Here is a 14984-nt window from a genome sequence, read left to right on the forward strand (position 1 = left end):
AAGTTAAATAAATAAGATTGAGCTGGTGTTTAAAATTGTTAACTGAGCCTGGTTTAAGATGGCGCTGGTGAAGCATAGTGCTGATAGCAAACAATAATTTCTTTTGGGATAAATAAATTTTTGTCATCTTATCTAAATTACTGTATTAAGTGTGTATGATGAGGGGCATTGATCGTGTGGATAGTAAGAGGCTGTTTCCCAGGGCTGAATTGGCTACCACAAGAGGGCACCATTTTAAGGGGCTTGGAAAAAGGTACAGAGGAGATTGTCAAGGATGTTTTTATAGGCAGCGAGTGGTGAGTGCTTGGAATGGGCTGCTGACAATGGTGGAGGAGGCGGATACGATAGGGTCTTTTAAGAGACTCCTGGATAGGTACATGGAGATTAGAAAGAGTTATAGTTTCTGGGATATTGCTTTCTCCAGAGTATTTGCATGAAGGTTGGAAACAATCTGATAGCTGTGCAAAAAACATAGCCTCCCCTCCAAAAATCAGACTGATTATCTGTGATCGAACATTTTGCCAAGATACTCAAGTTACCATATCGTAAGTCAATAATTTCCCACAACTGCTTTCAGACTAACTGGCCAATTCTTGGATTCCCCTGACTCTAAATAGCAGCACTTCAAGTAAAATAGACCAAGTTGCTGCATCTCCATGCTTTCAAAATATCTCTGAATATTGCCATGTTAATATTGATTACATTTTATAAATTTTTGTTGTAATAGCATTCAAGAAATCCAAAACTCAATTGAAATGAAAGCAAAAAGTAGCTTATAATCTGTCACATACATCATATGTAATTACATACTCATTATGAAGAACATTAGTGCAAATAATTTCGATTTCAGTAATCAACTGCAGTGAAGCAAATTAGGTGTAAAACCTCACTGATTTATTAAGTGATTGGAGTAGGATAATCAGTTTTATTATACAGAATGACATAGAAAACTTTACATGGTTATTTCATATTATATATTTAATCTGTTCTTCCAAAATATTTTATACATCCACAGTGGCAAGGAATGCTCTTAAATTATGAATTTTCTTCAATGCACTTCACAGTACTATATATCTCATTCATAAAATTTATGAATAATTAACTTTTTCTTCATGTTATAGAAATTAAACATGTAAACATAACATTTAGCATAAAACCAGTACACTTCTTACATTGAGATGGAGCAATGATTGGATACAATAATTTAAATTTCACAAGTCGGTTTGATTGTCTAATTTGATATGTGGTCTACATTAAATGAATTCCTGTTGCAAAAGCTTAAACATTATTCATGTATTTTCATAGTCACTAGAAAATAAGCAAATTAAAATACAAATGTTGTAATTGTTTCAACAGATAGCATGACAGCAATTATAAATCTAAGATAAATAAGCCAATTACTTTAAATTAACAACAGGACACCAAACATAGTGAACCAGCTCGTTTCCCCCCTGCCCCACCCCAAACAGGCAATTTCCAATAGAACAACCTGAGATTTACCTTATTTTGTGAAAAGACGTACTTTAGATTCATACCAAGTTAATTTTCTATTTTCACAATTATGTTCAGAGATGGAGGATCTACTATAACTGCTAAAAAAAAGAAAAATTCAGTTCCTGCTGAAGATCAACATCCAGTGATCCCAGAGGGAAATCTATGCCTATTGAACAAGAATCAGAATATCTCCCATCTACTAACATTCATTGTTGCATGTGACGACTAATTACTCTGGCCAGCTATCATTTTGCAGTAATGCCTTTGGGGCCACCAGAGTACAATAATCGCAGTGTATTTAAGAAACAACTAAGATACAAAATTGTATCGACTGATAAGAATGCCCAAAGTAATCATGGCAAAAATTACGGAGAGTTAAAATGCACTAAGTTGTCACTCATTAATCATTTTTGCTTGACTGTCGAAAGTACAAGAAAACTCAGGCAATGCCTAATTGGCTATAGCATCAGGAAAAATCATGATCAGCCCATAAAGTAGTAAAATTCAGTTATTTTAAGCCAACCAAGAGTGCTCCAATGGGTTTCATTAGTTAAGGTACCATCATACATTTGTGGAAATTACGTTGCACCTTCAACAGCATTATCACTTGCCTCTGAGAAGCCATACAAAAATGATGCTATTGTTCTAATATTCATTGGCTGTGATAAGTCTGAATGTTGTGCAACATATGATTGAGAGCAGTAAACTACTTATGTTAAGTGATATGATAATAAAGAAAAGCTAATGACCCAATCAGTATACACTGGAGGCATCAGGCTGCATTAATACAAATGATTTTCTATTAAAGAAACAGGTCACACCACCAACAATAATGTTATTGGTGTTGAAAACTGCAAACTATGTGGTATCAGCTGTGCAAGGAAGAATAGTAACTGAAGTATGGCACAAACCAACAAGCTGTTCTTAAACAAATAAACTGGAAGGTATGAAACAAAGCTTGGAGATTTAAGAGGGAGATTAGTCATTTTTATCTTTTAGCATAGAACATTAAAAAAAATGAATAATCTTACAATAAACTACCAAATGCATCTGCATGGTCATGGATTTTCAACAGTATAGAACTAATCAATAAACCCTTCTCACAAATATACTGAAATAAATTTGCTTCACTATTCTCTTTAGATTCAAAAATGAAATAAAACACAAAATAAATGATGTATTGAAATATTACTGAACATATCACTACCCCCCCACCACTAAACACAATCAAGCCCAATGATAGAGTCAGGGAAATAAGATTGCAACTAATTTTTTTTTTTTTTACCCCTTACACTGAAAATTGTTGAATAACATATACTACAGAGTTATGACTCCAAATACAATATTCTTGCTTTTTTAAAATTTAAAGCACTATTTGACAATGTTTGAAAGAAGAGCTACATTCAGTAATTCATATAAATACTAGAAACAACTTTGTTATACCTTCCAAATGAAATATTGAGTTAAGGTATTAAAATAGTTATTTCATGCCCATGTAAGGTATTTTAATACAATGCCTATCAAGCAGATGACAATTCTATAACCTTACAGTGCTCATTTTGTGATAATGCCATCATCCTCTCACCTATTGCTAATGAAAAGGAGCAAGAAAAATTGAATGCTAATCACAATGTCCAGCACACAACTAGGTATAAAAAAAACAGGTAGAAACCAGATTCAATCCTCTCCATGTTAGTGGAGTTTCTCCTCAGCTGCCCAACACAGAGCTTTGTTATAGCTTTAGCAAAAGTCACACGATCTAACATGACTTTTAGAGTCCTAATTAGGTTAACCCACAAACTGGACATAAGAAACTATTCTTCAGCATGAATTAGGATTTTTGATGGAAATCTGTAACAGAAATTTTGCCTTAGGTTACCCAAAGTCAAACACACCAAAGTTTTCAAAAACCCAAGTAACAAAATAAAACCATGATATATACCACGTATAACCTCTCTACTTAATTTATTTCCTTCAAGTATACTTTCATTATTTGTGCAAGTTAACTGGATGGTATTTTAATTATTTCACTTATTTATGCCATGACGTTAACCCACCTTATTTTTCTTAAAGCCTAGGGGTCAAGACATATTCTGTTGCTGCCTCTAATGGAGAACCAGCAAAGGACTTAGCAGTACAATGCACTTGCTGGTGTGTTGCATTGTGACATCTCATGTCAACATTAGAAGTGATCTGTATTTTACCATTCCCCTTGCAAATCTTTTCTAATCCATCTGTATCTAGTATATAATACTTGTAACCATTTGCACTAGACATTTTAAACCATGCATAACTTATAAACAGATGAGCTGCAAAACATGTGGATTTTCAGTTTTTAAGAAATTAGCGTTTATACTTCAGGTGACATCAGTAGAAAATTTGTCAGTACATGTGAAAACACTGGTCTGAAGTTATTGGTAAACCCAATTTACACCCATTAACTGCTGCCAATAATTTTTGATTTGTAACTTGGTGTGCAAGACCAAGATTGTGTAAGAATGGCACAAGTATCTGATTGATGGTCATGTAAAAGCAGCTCCCTGTTCTTCATTGGCTGATTTAAAGTTATCCAAAGGAGACAAACACATATGCATGTTGCGAAATCCAAGAGGGTAAACAAACCAAAAGAGATTCTGTTATTAGTGTCACTTGACAAAATCCAGCCAGATATTATTACATATTATCTAATCCCAAACTGCTCATTAATATCTTCGTGCAAAGTTACGTAATAAACCCCATGCATTAAATACATTCATAGGGCAGTAGAGCCTGAACTGTTTTCAATTTTAAATGCTCATTGTCCCTAACAGAAATAAGCATTGTTTTTTAAACAGCATTTTAAATCATTCCTCTGTTGTTAACAAATCTGCAGATTTTACAGATAATTTACCTACATTCATACCATATTGGATTGAGTCTTGGGGTCTTTGAATTTCAAGAATTAACAACTTAAAAAAAAAATCAAGCAAGCAATTTCTGGCCATTTATCATAATTGAGACTTTATCACATTAGAGGACGTCAAGATAATCAATTTCATTATTTTCTTGTATAATCTGTATAATTTGCATTAAAATATACAACTGCTTTGTCTGTTGTCAAGCTACCTTGAAATTCAATATAATTTGCATGTCTTTACTGCAATTTGTAATTGTGCTCATCTTATTGTCAATGATAATTGTGATCATAATTTGAAGGGAAAATTGTGTGCAAACTCCACTGCAATTATGCAAGGAACAAAAATCAAAACCTTCAGATTTACATATCCATCCAATACAAATATGTGAACTGCTTTTACTGAGAGCAAGTAATGAAGCAAAACCAAACTCTTTTTTCTTATCACATGGATCAAAGTTTTGCTTTTATCATTTACCATCATCCCACAATGAGCATTTCATACCAACATGTTAGCATTATTTCACAAAAGCAATTTAAATAACGATTTTACTTCGCAATACAACAGCACTGAAAGTGTGACGGGCCAATTTATGAAGTTAATGATCGCAGTTTACACTGTACAGTTTGCTAACTATACATTTACCTCAAATATTTACTGTTTAAGACAGTAGTGTTTCATATATATATATACACATATATATATACATATATGTATATGTATATATAACAATTTAAAGTCCCTGAAATGGTTCAGCTGGGTATCATACAGATATTAAATACACAAGGAAGGAAACCATTCAAACTTTCCTTCAAGACAAAGAAAAATAAAATTCCAACCTGTTGATTACATGGAGAGGCAGGATAACTATCTCATAATATATCCCATTAAATATAAGAATTACATCATTAATTTGGAAATCCTCAAATAAAACTGAAACCAAACTCCAAAATAAAACATTTCCTTCAAATAGCAGGGCCCCATTTACAGGCAGAAAACAGAAATATATGTTGTCTTGTCTTTATGTAGTATCTTCTTTTGGTTGTTCCGCTGAATGACAGATTTGGAATACAATGCCAATACGGAGAAAGAACTTGCGTAAAACTACACGTAGTTCAGGGATTAGGTCAAACTGTACAATTTCGCACAGGAAAGGATAGTATGCAGAAGCATGGATCTTAAACTGCAATAAAAACAAAATCAAATTAGAAATAGAAACTGTAAACATACTCTAAAATACTTTGTCATGACTTTTTCTACCACCCAACAGACTTAAATTACAGCTGTCAAAAACTGCCTGCAAAATTTATGTGTCAATATAATGTAAATTTTATTCTCCAGCTATTTATCTTCATCTGGCTAGGATACTGATAATTTGTAAATAAATGCAAATTCCATGCACCACAGGTTAAACAATTTTCTGATGATCACCATCTCATTTTTTTTTTAAAAAGACCAAGCAAATTATCGGGGACTTAATACCAATTCTGGAAACCATTCCATGTTTGTAATGAACAAAAATATAACAATCAATAGGAAAAACTGAAAGTAAAGATCAAAAGGTCTATAGCTACTTGAAATTTGAAATAAAAACAGAAAATGCTAGAAACTCTCTGCAGGTTGGGTTGTACAACTGGAGAAAGGGACAGAGTTAACATTTGAGTATTTCCATTTTTTTCCATTTTTATTTCAAAAACTGAAAAAAAATGGTCTGCAATTAGTAAATTTTATTATCATTGACTGACAGCCTGAAATACAATTTGGCTCAATCCAACTATTTCCTTTTCAATCAAAACAAACAAATTTAATTTCCTTACTCCTTACCACTATTCTGTACATGCAATTTTCAAATATATTAAATTCACTTATAAAGCAGATGCTAGATCCTTTGCCAGCAGCCAATGGAATACATTTCAAACTAACAACAAAATATGATCTAATGATAACAGTTCTTAGCAGCATTATTGGTGCCTGGTTTCAAACCTCCAGCCCTTAGATTAGAAAAAGCACTGCTGTATGTTATTTGTCAAGATTTGATTTGCAGGATAAAGTTTTATATTATTTTATACAATATTTGCTTACCTTTTCATCACTAGTTTTGAGAGTCTTTGTGAGGAAAAGCAGCAATAAATTTGTCCAGGCTTCACGGTGACTTTCGGAGGTTAGTGTTATGAAATAAGCAAGAGCTTCGCAACAAACACTGAGAAAAAACAAAAATTTTTTTCCATGAAGTAGCAATTTAAAAATCTGATAGGTACATGACAAGTTTTGACAGACCCTTCATTTGTATAATATTCCATTTTCTACAAGTTTAATGACATAACTGAAATTAATCTCACATTGTTTGCATAACAAATGGTAGGAAGCATATCTGTCAATGACTCAATCTTCAAATAATAGTTTCCTCCAAATCAGACCTGGCATATTCCTATTGCAAAAAGATTCACAAAAATAAACCAGCAGTAACTCTGCAGTTGACAATTATCCATTATCAAAATGGCAAATCATCTTCGGATTTCAAAAAGGCATTTCACCAGCAGGTGGCACTGCTCTATCAAACACAATTGCAACAAGCCCAGAGTAAGTGGTCAGTCTGCCTCCATCAAGCAGACCTCCTTCAGAATGATGTTAGCTACGTACACTTGTAATCTAGTTATACCACTCCAGTACGCAACATCATATTGTGTTGGATATTACAGGAATAGTACTGACAGGGTTCTATTACCACAGTCAATTTGGGCGCCATGGTAATGGAGCAGTTAGTGCGATGCTATCACAAATTGGGGCCTTCCAGACGGAGTTCAATTCCAGCAACATTCTGCAAGGAATCTCTGTGCATCCTCCCTATGGAATGTGTGGGATTTCCCCAGGTCTTCCGATTTCCTCCCACAGTCTAAAGATGCACTGGGCAGCTTAACTGGTCACTGTAATTTGTGTCATGATTAGGTTAGGGTTAAATCGGTTTGTCGGGCAATGCTAAGTAAATAAATAATGTCGACTTGAAGTAGGCAAACTTGCTTGTTGATGCAGTAACTGGCCCTTTGAAATGACCAGCCGATAGTGACAAACGAACAATATTATTGACACCTTCTGGACTAATTACTGCTAAACTGACATTAACTGTCATTTTTATTATAATAGTGAGCATGAACCAGTTATCACGGACTCACCTTCACTACTGAGCCGGTGAGAAGGGCTCTAGGGAAACTCAGACATGGCAAAGCATTGGGAACAGATGGTGTGAACCCCAAGGTCCTGAAGGAGTGAGCTGAGCAGCTATGTGGAGTTCTCCAGCACATTTTCAGTCTGAGTCTCAGCCTGGAAAGGGTCCTGACTGCGTGGAAAATAGTACCCAAGAAGGGCCAGCCGAAAGTCTTGAATGACTACCGTCCAGTAGCCCTGACCTTACACATCAAGAAGACCCTAGGGAGGCTGGTCCTGGATCACCTCTGATCCCTGCCAGTTTGCCTACCAGCAGGCTAGAGTCGATGATGCTGTCCCCTACTTGCTGAACAGAACCTACTCCCATTTGGACAAGTAGGGCAGCACTGAGGATTTTTTTTTGGTTTCTTAAGTGCCTTCCATACCACACAGCCCTCATTGATTGGGGAAAAGCTCTGTTCAATGCAGGTTGGCACTTCCATTGTATCCTGAATAATGGACTACCCGACTGGCAGACCAGTTGCGCAGCTTCATAATTATGTGTCGGACATGGCTAAATGCAGCACAGAGGACAGGGCACTGTATTGGTTCCCTTCCTGTTTACTCTGTACACCTTGGACCTTAGTTCAACAGCGAGTCATGTCATCTACAGAAATCCACCTACATATCAATTGTTTGGCGACAATTAAGTATAAATTCTCTTGATGACTCGGCAATTGTTGGGTGTATAAAGGGAGGACGGGAGGTTGAATACAGGGCCTTGGTGGAGGACTTTGTCTTACTGATGTTGAGCTGCAGATGATTCAGCCTGTACCATTTGACAAAGGAGATGGTGATGGACTTTAGGAAGACCAAGTCTGTACTGCTCCCTATTACTACTGATGGTGAGGACGTGGATGTGGTAAGGAGCTGCAAGTACCTGGGGGATGCACCTGGATGACAGACTTGAGTGAAGCACCAACCACAAGAAGGGCCACAGTCACCTCTACTTCCCGAGGAGATTGAGGTCCTTTGAGATATTTAGAACTCTCCTTCACGTTCCACTAGTCTGTTGTCGCCAGTACAGTCTTCTATGTGGCGGCTGTCTCCTGGTCAAGGGAGCTCACCACGTAATAGTAACACGTGGAATCAGAAGATATCTGCCAAATCTGGAACTGGGTTTCTGCTTGGTCAAACCACACGTGTGGTCGCAGCATCCAGAAAGTTGGCAGTTTTAGCAAAACTGCGTGAACAGATGAAAAGTCAATCATCTTTGGTCCAAATCTCGTTTGGACTGTCGGGGTCACCAATGTAGCGATGTGCTACACACAGAGCTAGAAATAATGACACGCAGTCTGTAAGTTGCACTCGAGACTAGTTTATTCAAACTTCGTGGCACTGGCTTTTATGCAGTTCCGTTCCCGCCCTCTCCGGGCAGAAATGATGTCAGAGGTGCATTACAAAGTCTCTTCCCGTGCGCAGGCTTTCTCCCCTTGCTGGTGAAGAAAGCCCAGCGCCATTTTGGGGCTGGCCTCTCTACCGACGCGCACACCATTTTGAGAGCCGGTTCGGCTGCGTATAAAGTGGGTCGCCACGGTAACTTATTTTTCTATTCCTTCTTCTCTTCAACTATTTGTATATCTGTGCACTTTTAATGCTACTGTGACAGTGTAATTTCTTTTGGGATCAATAAAAGTATATCTCTATAATTATGGTTATTTTTCTTGATAGGACTGCTATCATACAAATTCACTATTTCTTTTCACCTAAATAAAGGTGACTGTACTTGATTTAACTCCATTTCTCTAACAGAACATTTTTCTTTGCAATTTTCAGTCCTCAGCTAATTCAGACAAAAAGAAGATCTTGCAGCATTCTGACATCCTGTTTGAGTTAATAAAAGCACTGCCATTCCAATTAAACTGGATGAGTGCCACCTCAGCCAATTTTATCCTTGTTCCTCAAGGAGAGTCCCCAGTCCCTTTCCATGACGTTCCTTGGCTTCTTCCAATTTCTCAAATGGACAGTGCCATTTGACAACAACCTTCTTGATTTTCCTCCTCAAACTCCTGTCCATTCACCCACAAAGCCTGCTAACAAACTGGAGACCAGTTAAACAACAGTTCAAATGGACTACTTAATAATGAGCATTGTTTTCAAATCTCTCCATGTTTTTATTCTTTCCACAGTAATTTAATCTTGCCCTAACCCTCCAAGATACAGCATTGTGAAGGACTCCACGCACTCCTCATACAAACTCTTCTCCCTCTTGCCATCTGGCAAAAGGTACCAAAGCATTCGGGCTCTCAGGACCAGATTATGCAACAGTTTCTTCCCCCAAGCCATCAGACTCCTTAATACCCAGAGACTAGACTGACATTTACATCATTTATTATTATATTGTAATTTGTCCTCTACTGTGCCTATTGTCTTGTTTATTATTTATTGTACTGCCCTGTTTTGCGCACTTTATGTAGTCCTGTGTAGGTCTATAGTCTAGTGTAGTTTTTGTGTTGTTTCACGTAGCACCATGGTCCTGGAGAAACGTTGTTTCATTTTTACTGTGTACTGTACCAGCAGTTTATGGTCAAAATGACAAAAAAAAAAGCGACTTGACTTGACTTACTAGCCAAATACAGATTGCCTGAACTTCACAGAGCTTATTCACTTCATCATAGGCAGCTGGGCTTTAAGCAGCCAAGCTACCAAATCCAAAAGTTCCTTCCAAAACTCTACTGCTTCTTTTTCACATATGATACTATTTTCATTACACCAAGATTTCAACAATTTGCAATGTATGATGCAACTTGGCATGAATTTCTTAGTGAGTTATTGTGCTCCCAAAGAAACTTGCTAGAAGTTATTATTTGAAAGTTTTATGTAAATGGAAGTTGCTTGCATAGTTGTTTCAATCTTGTATTTATGAAAAGGGTGAACTAAACAAGTCTTAATACTAAAATGAAAGATCAGACTATGCTTACAAATGCCAAAAAAAACCATCTCGGTTACTGTGACACTCATTGTACTGATACATACAGTAAACATTGTAAGGTTTCACTTCCCTAACAAAAAGAACTGCAAGCCCATAACTGAAGGTTGTTTTAAAGTTATAGGCCTTACTGTTAACCCATTTTCATGACAATTATACAGTTAACAAAGAAAATGGAGTGGAAATAAATTTTCATACTTCAATAGTCGCTTCTGTACATTATCCCAAGAATCCCGCCGAGTTTCATCTGTGTACATGCGGAACAGTATGCGAAGGCAGCAAGCAAGACTACTGGTTTCCTGCTTTAAAAGATTAGGTTTGGACTTGCCTTTAAATCCTAGTGAAAAAGAGAGACAGAAATGAAACTGAAATAATAACTAAAAATAAATTGTAACATTCATCTACAAGCATGTTCTGCTATTTAGGATATCAATTTTAAGTAATGTTATCAGGTGGCTTTACTAAATAAACTCACTTTTAATTGGTTTTGGATTATATGTGAAATTCTTTCAAAAATAATTTCCCTGGCACTTGCCTTTAACAGTAAACCAGTGAAATTCACTGTGAAAGTCAATTTGAGAAACAACCTGGGGGAACAGCATGGTAACATAATGGTCAGCAGAATGCACTCAAGCGCCAGTGATTGGGATTCAATTCCTGCCACTGTCTGTAAGGAGTTTGTACATTCTGCCTGTAACAGTGTGGGTTTCCTCTGGTTTCCTCCAACACTCTTAAAAATGTACAGGTTAGGGTTAGTACGTTGTGGTCATGCCATGTTGGTGTCAGAAGGATGGCGATGCCTGCAGTTGCCCCCAGCACATTTTCGTACTTTGTTGGTCCTTGACGCAGACGATGCTATTTTACTGTACATTTGAATGTATATATGAAAATAAAGCATATGAAAATAATGTTTAATTTTTAAATCTTTACTTTTAACTTAATATTTTAGCATGTAACTACAGAAAAGCAAGATCTACATGCAAGGGAAAACAAAACTTTAAAGAGAGCAAAAGTTCATTATAAAGCAATTTTTCTATTTCTTCAACAAAATAGATATAAACTCAGTCATACAACAAAGAAATTGGCCCTTTAGCTAACCACATTGTTCGTCCAACCCATCTGCTCGCATTAGGACCATGTCCTTCCACTCCTTGCCTACCTAGTGCCTATAAAAAGTATTCACCGCCCCATGTTTTCATGTTTTATTGTTTTACTACATTGAAAATCAGTGGATTCAATTTGGCTTTTTCAACACTGACAGAAAAGACTCTTTCATGTCCAAGTGAAAACAAATTTCTACAAATTGGTCTAAATTTATTGCAATTATTACATACAAAATAATTCATTGCATAATTACTCACTCCCTTCAAGTCAGTATTTAGTAGATGCACCTTTGGTAGCAATTACAGCCTTGATTCTGTGTGGATAGGTCTATCAGCTTCGCAATTTTTCCCCTTTCATCTTTACAAAACTGCTCAAGCTCTGTCCGATTGCATGGGGATTGTGAGAGAACAGTCCTTTTCAAGTCCAGCTGCAAATTCTCAATTGGATTGAGGTTTGGACTCTGACTTAGCCACTCCAGGGCATTAACTTTGTTGTTTTTAAAACATTCCTGTGTAGCTTTGGCTTTATTCCTGTTTAGCTTTGGGTCATTGTCTTACTGCAAAACAAATCTCCTCTCAAGTTGCAGTTCTCTTGCAGACTGCATCAGGTTTTCCTCCAGGATTTCCCTGTATTTTGATGCATTCATTTTACTCTCTACCTTCATAAGCCTTCCAAGGCCTGCTGCAGTGAAGCATCCCTACAGCAATATGCAGCCATGATCATACTTCATAGTAGGGATGGTGTGTTTTTGATTATGTGTGGTGATTGGCTTACACCAAACATAGCATTTAGTCTGAAGGCCAAAAAGCTCAATTTTGGCTTCACCAGACCATAGAACCTTCCTCCAGCTGAATTCAGAGTCTCCCACGTGCCTTCTGGCAAACTCTAGCTGAGATTTCACGTCAGTTGTTTTTTTTTAAAGACAGTGGCTTTCTCTTTCCCACTCTTCCATAAAGCTGTGACTGGCAAAGCACCCGGGCGACTGTTGCTGTATGTACAGTCTTTCCCAACTCCTCCAGAATTGTCATAGGTCTCTTGGTGGCCTCCTCACTAGTTCCCTTCTTGCATGGTCACTCAATTTTTGAGGACAGCCTGCTCCAGGCAGATTTACAGCTGTGCCATATTCTTTTCATTTCTTGATGATTGACTTAACTGTACTCCAAGGGATATTCAGTGACCTGGAAATTTTCTTGTATCCATCTCCTGACTTGTACTTCTCAATAACCTTTTTGCAGAGTTGTTCTTTTGCCTTCATGATGTAGTTTTGCCAAGATACTGACTCACTTCCAGACACACGTGTATTTTTCTACAATCAATTGAAACACCTTGACTGCAGACAGGTCTCCAAAAACAAATCTCTATTTAACTAATTATGTGACATCTAAAACCACTTGGTATGTTGAATTAAAGAGGGTGAATACTTATGCAATCAATTATTTTATATTTGTAATTAATTTAATCACTTTGTAGAGATCTGTTTCCACTTTGACATGAAAGATTTTTTTCTGTTGATCAGTGTCAAAAAAAAGACATTAAATCCACTGTGATTCAATGTTGCAAAACAATAAAAAATGAAAACTTCCAAGGAGGTGAATACTTTTTACAGGCACTGTATATTTTATTAAATTAGCGTTTGTATCTGATCCCAGCATCTCTGCTGGCAGCGTATTCCTGATATTCACCACTGTGTTTACAAAAACATATTCCATAAAGCTCCTTTGAAATTCCTTGCTCTCAAAACCTTATACTCTCTTGTTTATGATATCTCTACCATGGGAAGAATTTGATGATCCACATTATCAATGTCTCTCAATCTTGTATACCTTCTGTAAGGTCCCCTTGTGCAATAAATTCTCTCAATAGTGGATAGAAATTATTATAGCAGATAAAAAAAATTAAATGGTCTCAGATTATTGTAGTATAATGCCTGCCCAAGCAGTTAAAGGTTGACCTTGACCAAGAATTCCAAATCACTTAAATTTCTTAATCACTATATCTCTATTTTAATGAATGTAAATACAAGCATAACTACTATAGTTAAAGCCTTTTTTTAAAACTACTTCAGGTCTTATACAATGTAATAAGGTTTGGAGCATTCGTGTCTTGTCTAGAGACAGATCAGTACAGAAAAACATGATCTACCAAGTCCCCGTTGAACATCAATTACCATTTACACTAATCTACTTTAATTATATATTTATTCCCAAGTATAGGAATGGAGTTCTATTATACAAATGTAAAGTATGTACTTAAAAAAATTAATACAATTTATTTAAACTAAATTTTGAAGTTTTAGTGTACAGCATTTTACCTGCTCTCCAAAGCATTGTCCTTTGTTCATTATTTGAGTTGAAAGCTTTGGCAAATGAATGCGACTCCAACAGACAATCCAAAAGTTTGAAAATCTGTTCTGAAGATATGTATTGATACATTCCTTGGTCTTCAGTACCAATATGAACCTCAGAAATGATCAAATCCCTCTGCATACAAGAACAATGCGCACTGTTTAGTTTTGTAACTTATAGATTTTTACATGTTGCTACTGTACTGCTGTCTCAAAACAACAAATTTCATGTTTTAATATATGTCAATAATAAATCTGATTTTGCTTCAATTTTGTTTAGTGAGAATTTTGCAGTTGCTTCAAATCCATGCATGAACATATTTTTTTAGCACCATCTCAGACAAAAATAAATGCAGATGACCTTCAATGATCTCACCAAACTATTTTTCTTAAACAAGCATTTCAAATTACCCTTATTCTAAGTTAGGAACATTCTACCTCAGTTTCTTGTCCTCTGCCTACTGACATTCAGCTCGAGTTCTACCAGGAGTATTTGGCTCAAGACTCCATTAAAATCTTGTTCCAAACATGAATAAATGACTTGAATTATAGAGGAAATTTCAGAATGACTGTGCTTTGTGACTGTGGTAGCAAAGGGGTATATGATTTCAAATCATTGTTAGCTGGAACTACATAAGTTTGTAGTTGGTAACATTGAAGGCCACCCATCTGCACTACAGGATCTTCTCAGGACAGCAATCTGGGACCAGCCAGCCACAGCTAATGACCATTAGGGGAACCCGAAGATTAAAAAGGTCAAGCTTATTGATTATTACTGAAGTGATAAAAATAAGGTTTTTAAATAATTAAATGAAATTTACAAATATTTCATTAGAATTTATTGCACCTGAAGTTGTCATAAAACCAGTTATCATTTTTTAAAAACTTAATCCTACAAGTGTACTTGATTTGTTCTTCAGTATATATCCATATGTCTATAATCATAGACAATGCTGGAAGAAAGTTAGGCAACACCTGAAAATAGAAGAACTGAAGGGGCCTAAAAATGAAACATTAT

The 14984-nt window shown here is 36.2% G+C and overlaps 1 protein-coding gene across 2 annotated transcripts in view; it reads right to left on the reverse strand.

Annotated features, from left to right (window-relative positions):
* Window positions 1–805: 805 nt before the first annotated feature.
* LOC134342807 (brefeldin A-inhibited guanine nucleotide-exchange protein 2-like) overlaps window positions 806–14984 on the reverse strand; it is a 146214-nt gene continuing 132035 nt past the window's right edge. Inside the window, exons 31-34 of one of the 2 annotated variants that reach the window (XM_063041399.1) lie at window positions 13934–14102; window positions 10717–10855; window positions 6471–6588; window positions 806–5571 (exon numbers count right to left, since the gene is read on the reverse strand). In XM_063041399.1, coding sequence (XP_062897469.1) covers window positions 5410–5571; window positions 6471–6588; window positions 10717–10855; window positions 13934–14102 — 588 coding nt within the window. In that variant the 3' untranslated portion in view covers window positions 806–5409. The remainder of the gene's footprint in view (window positions 5572–6470; window positions 6589–10716; window positions 10856–13933; window positions 14103–14984) is intronic. The other variant, XM_063041398.1, reaches the window with a different exon arrangement.

The sequence above is a fragment of the Mobula hypostoma genome, chromosome 2 (assembly GCF_963921235.1).
Source record: "Mobula hypostoma chromosome 2, sMobHyp1.1, whole genome shotgun sequence".
NCBI lineage: Eukaryota > Metazoa > Chordata > Chondrichthyes > Myliobatiformes > Myliobatidae > Mobula > Mobula hypostoma.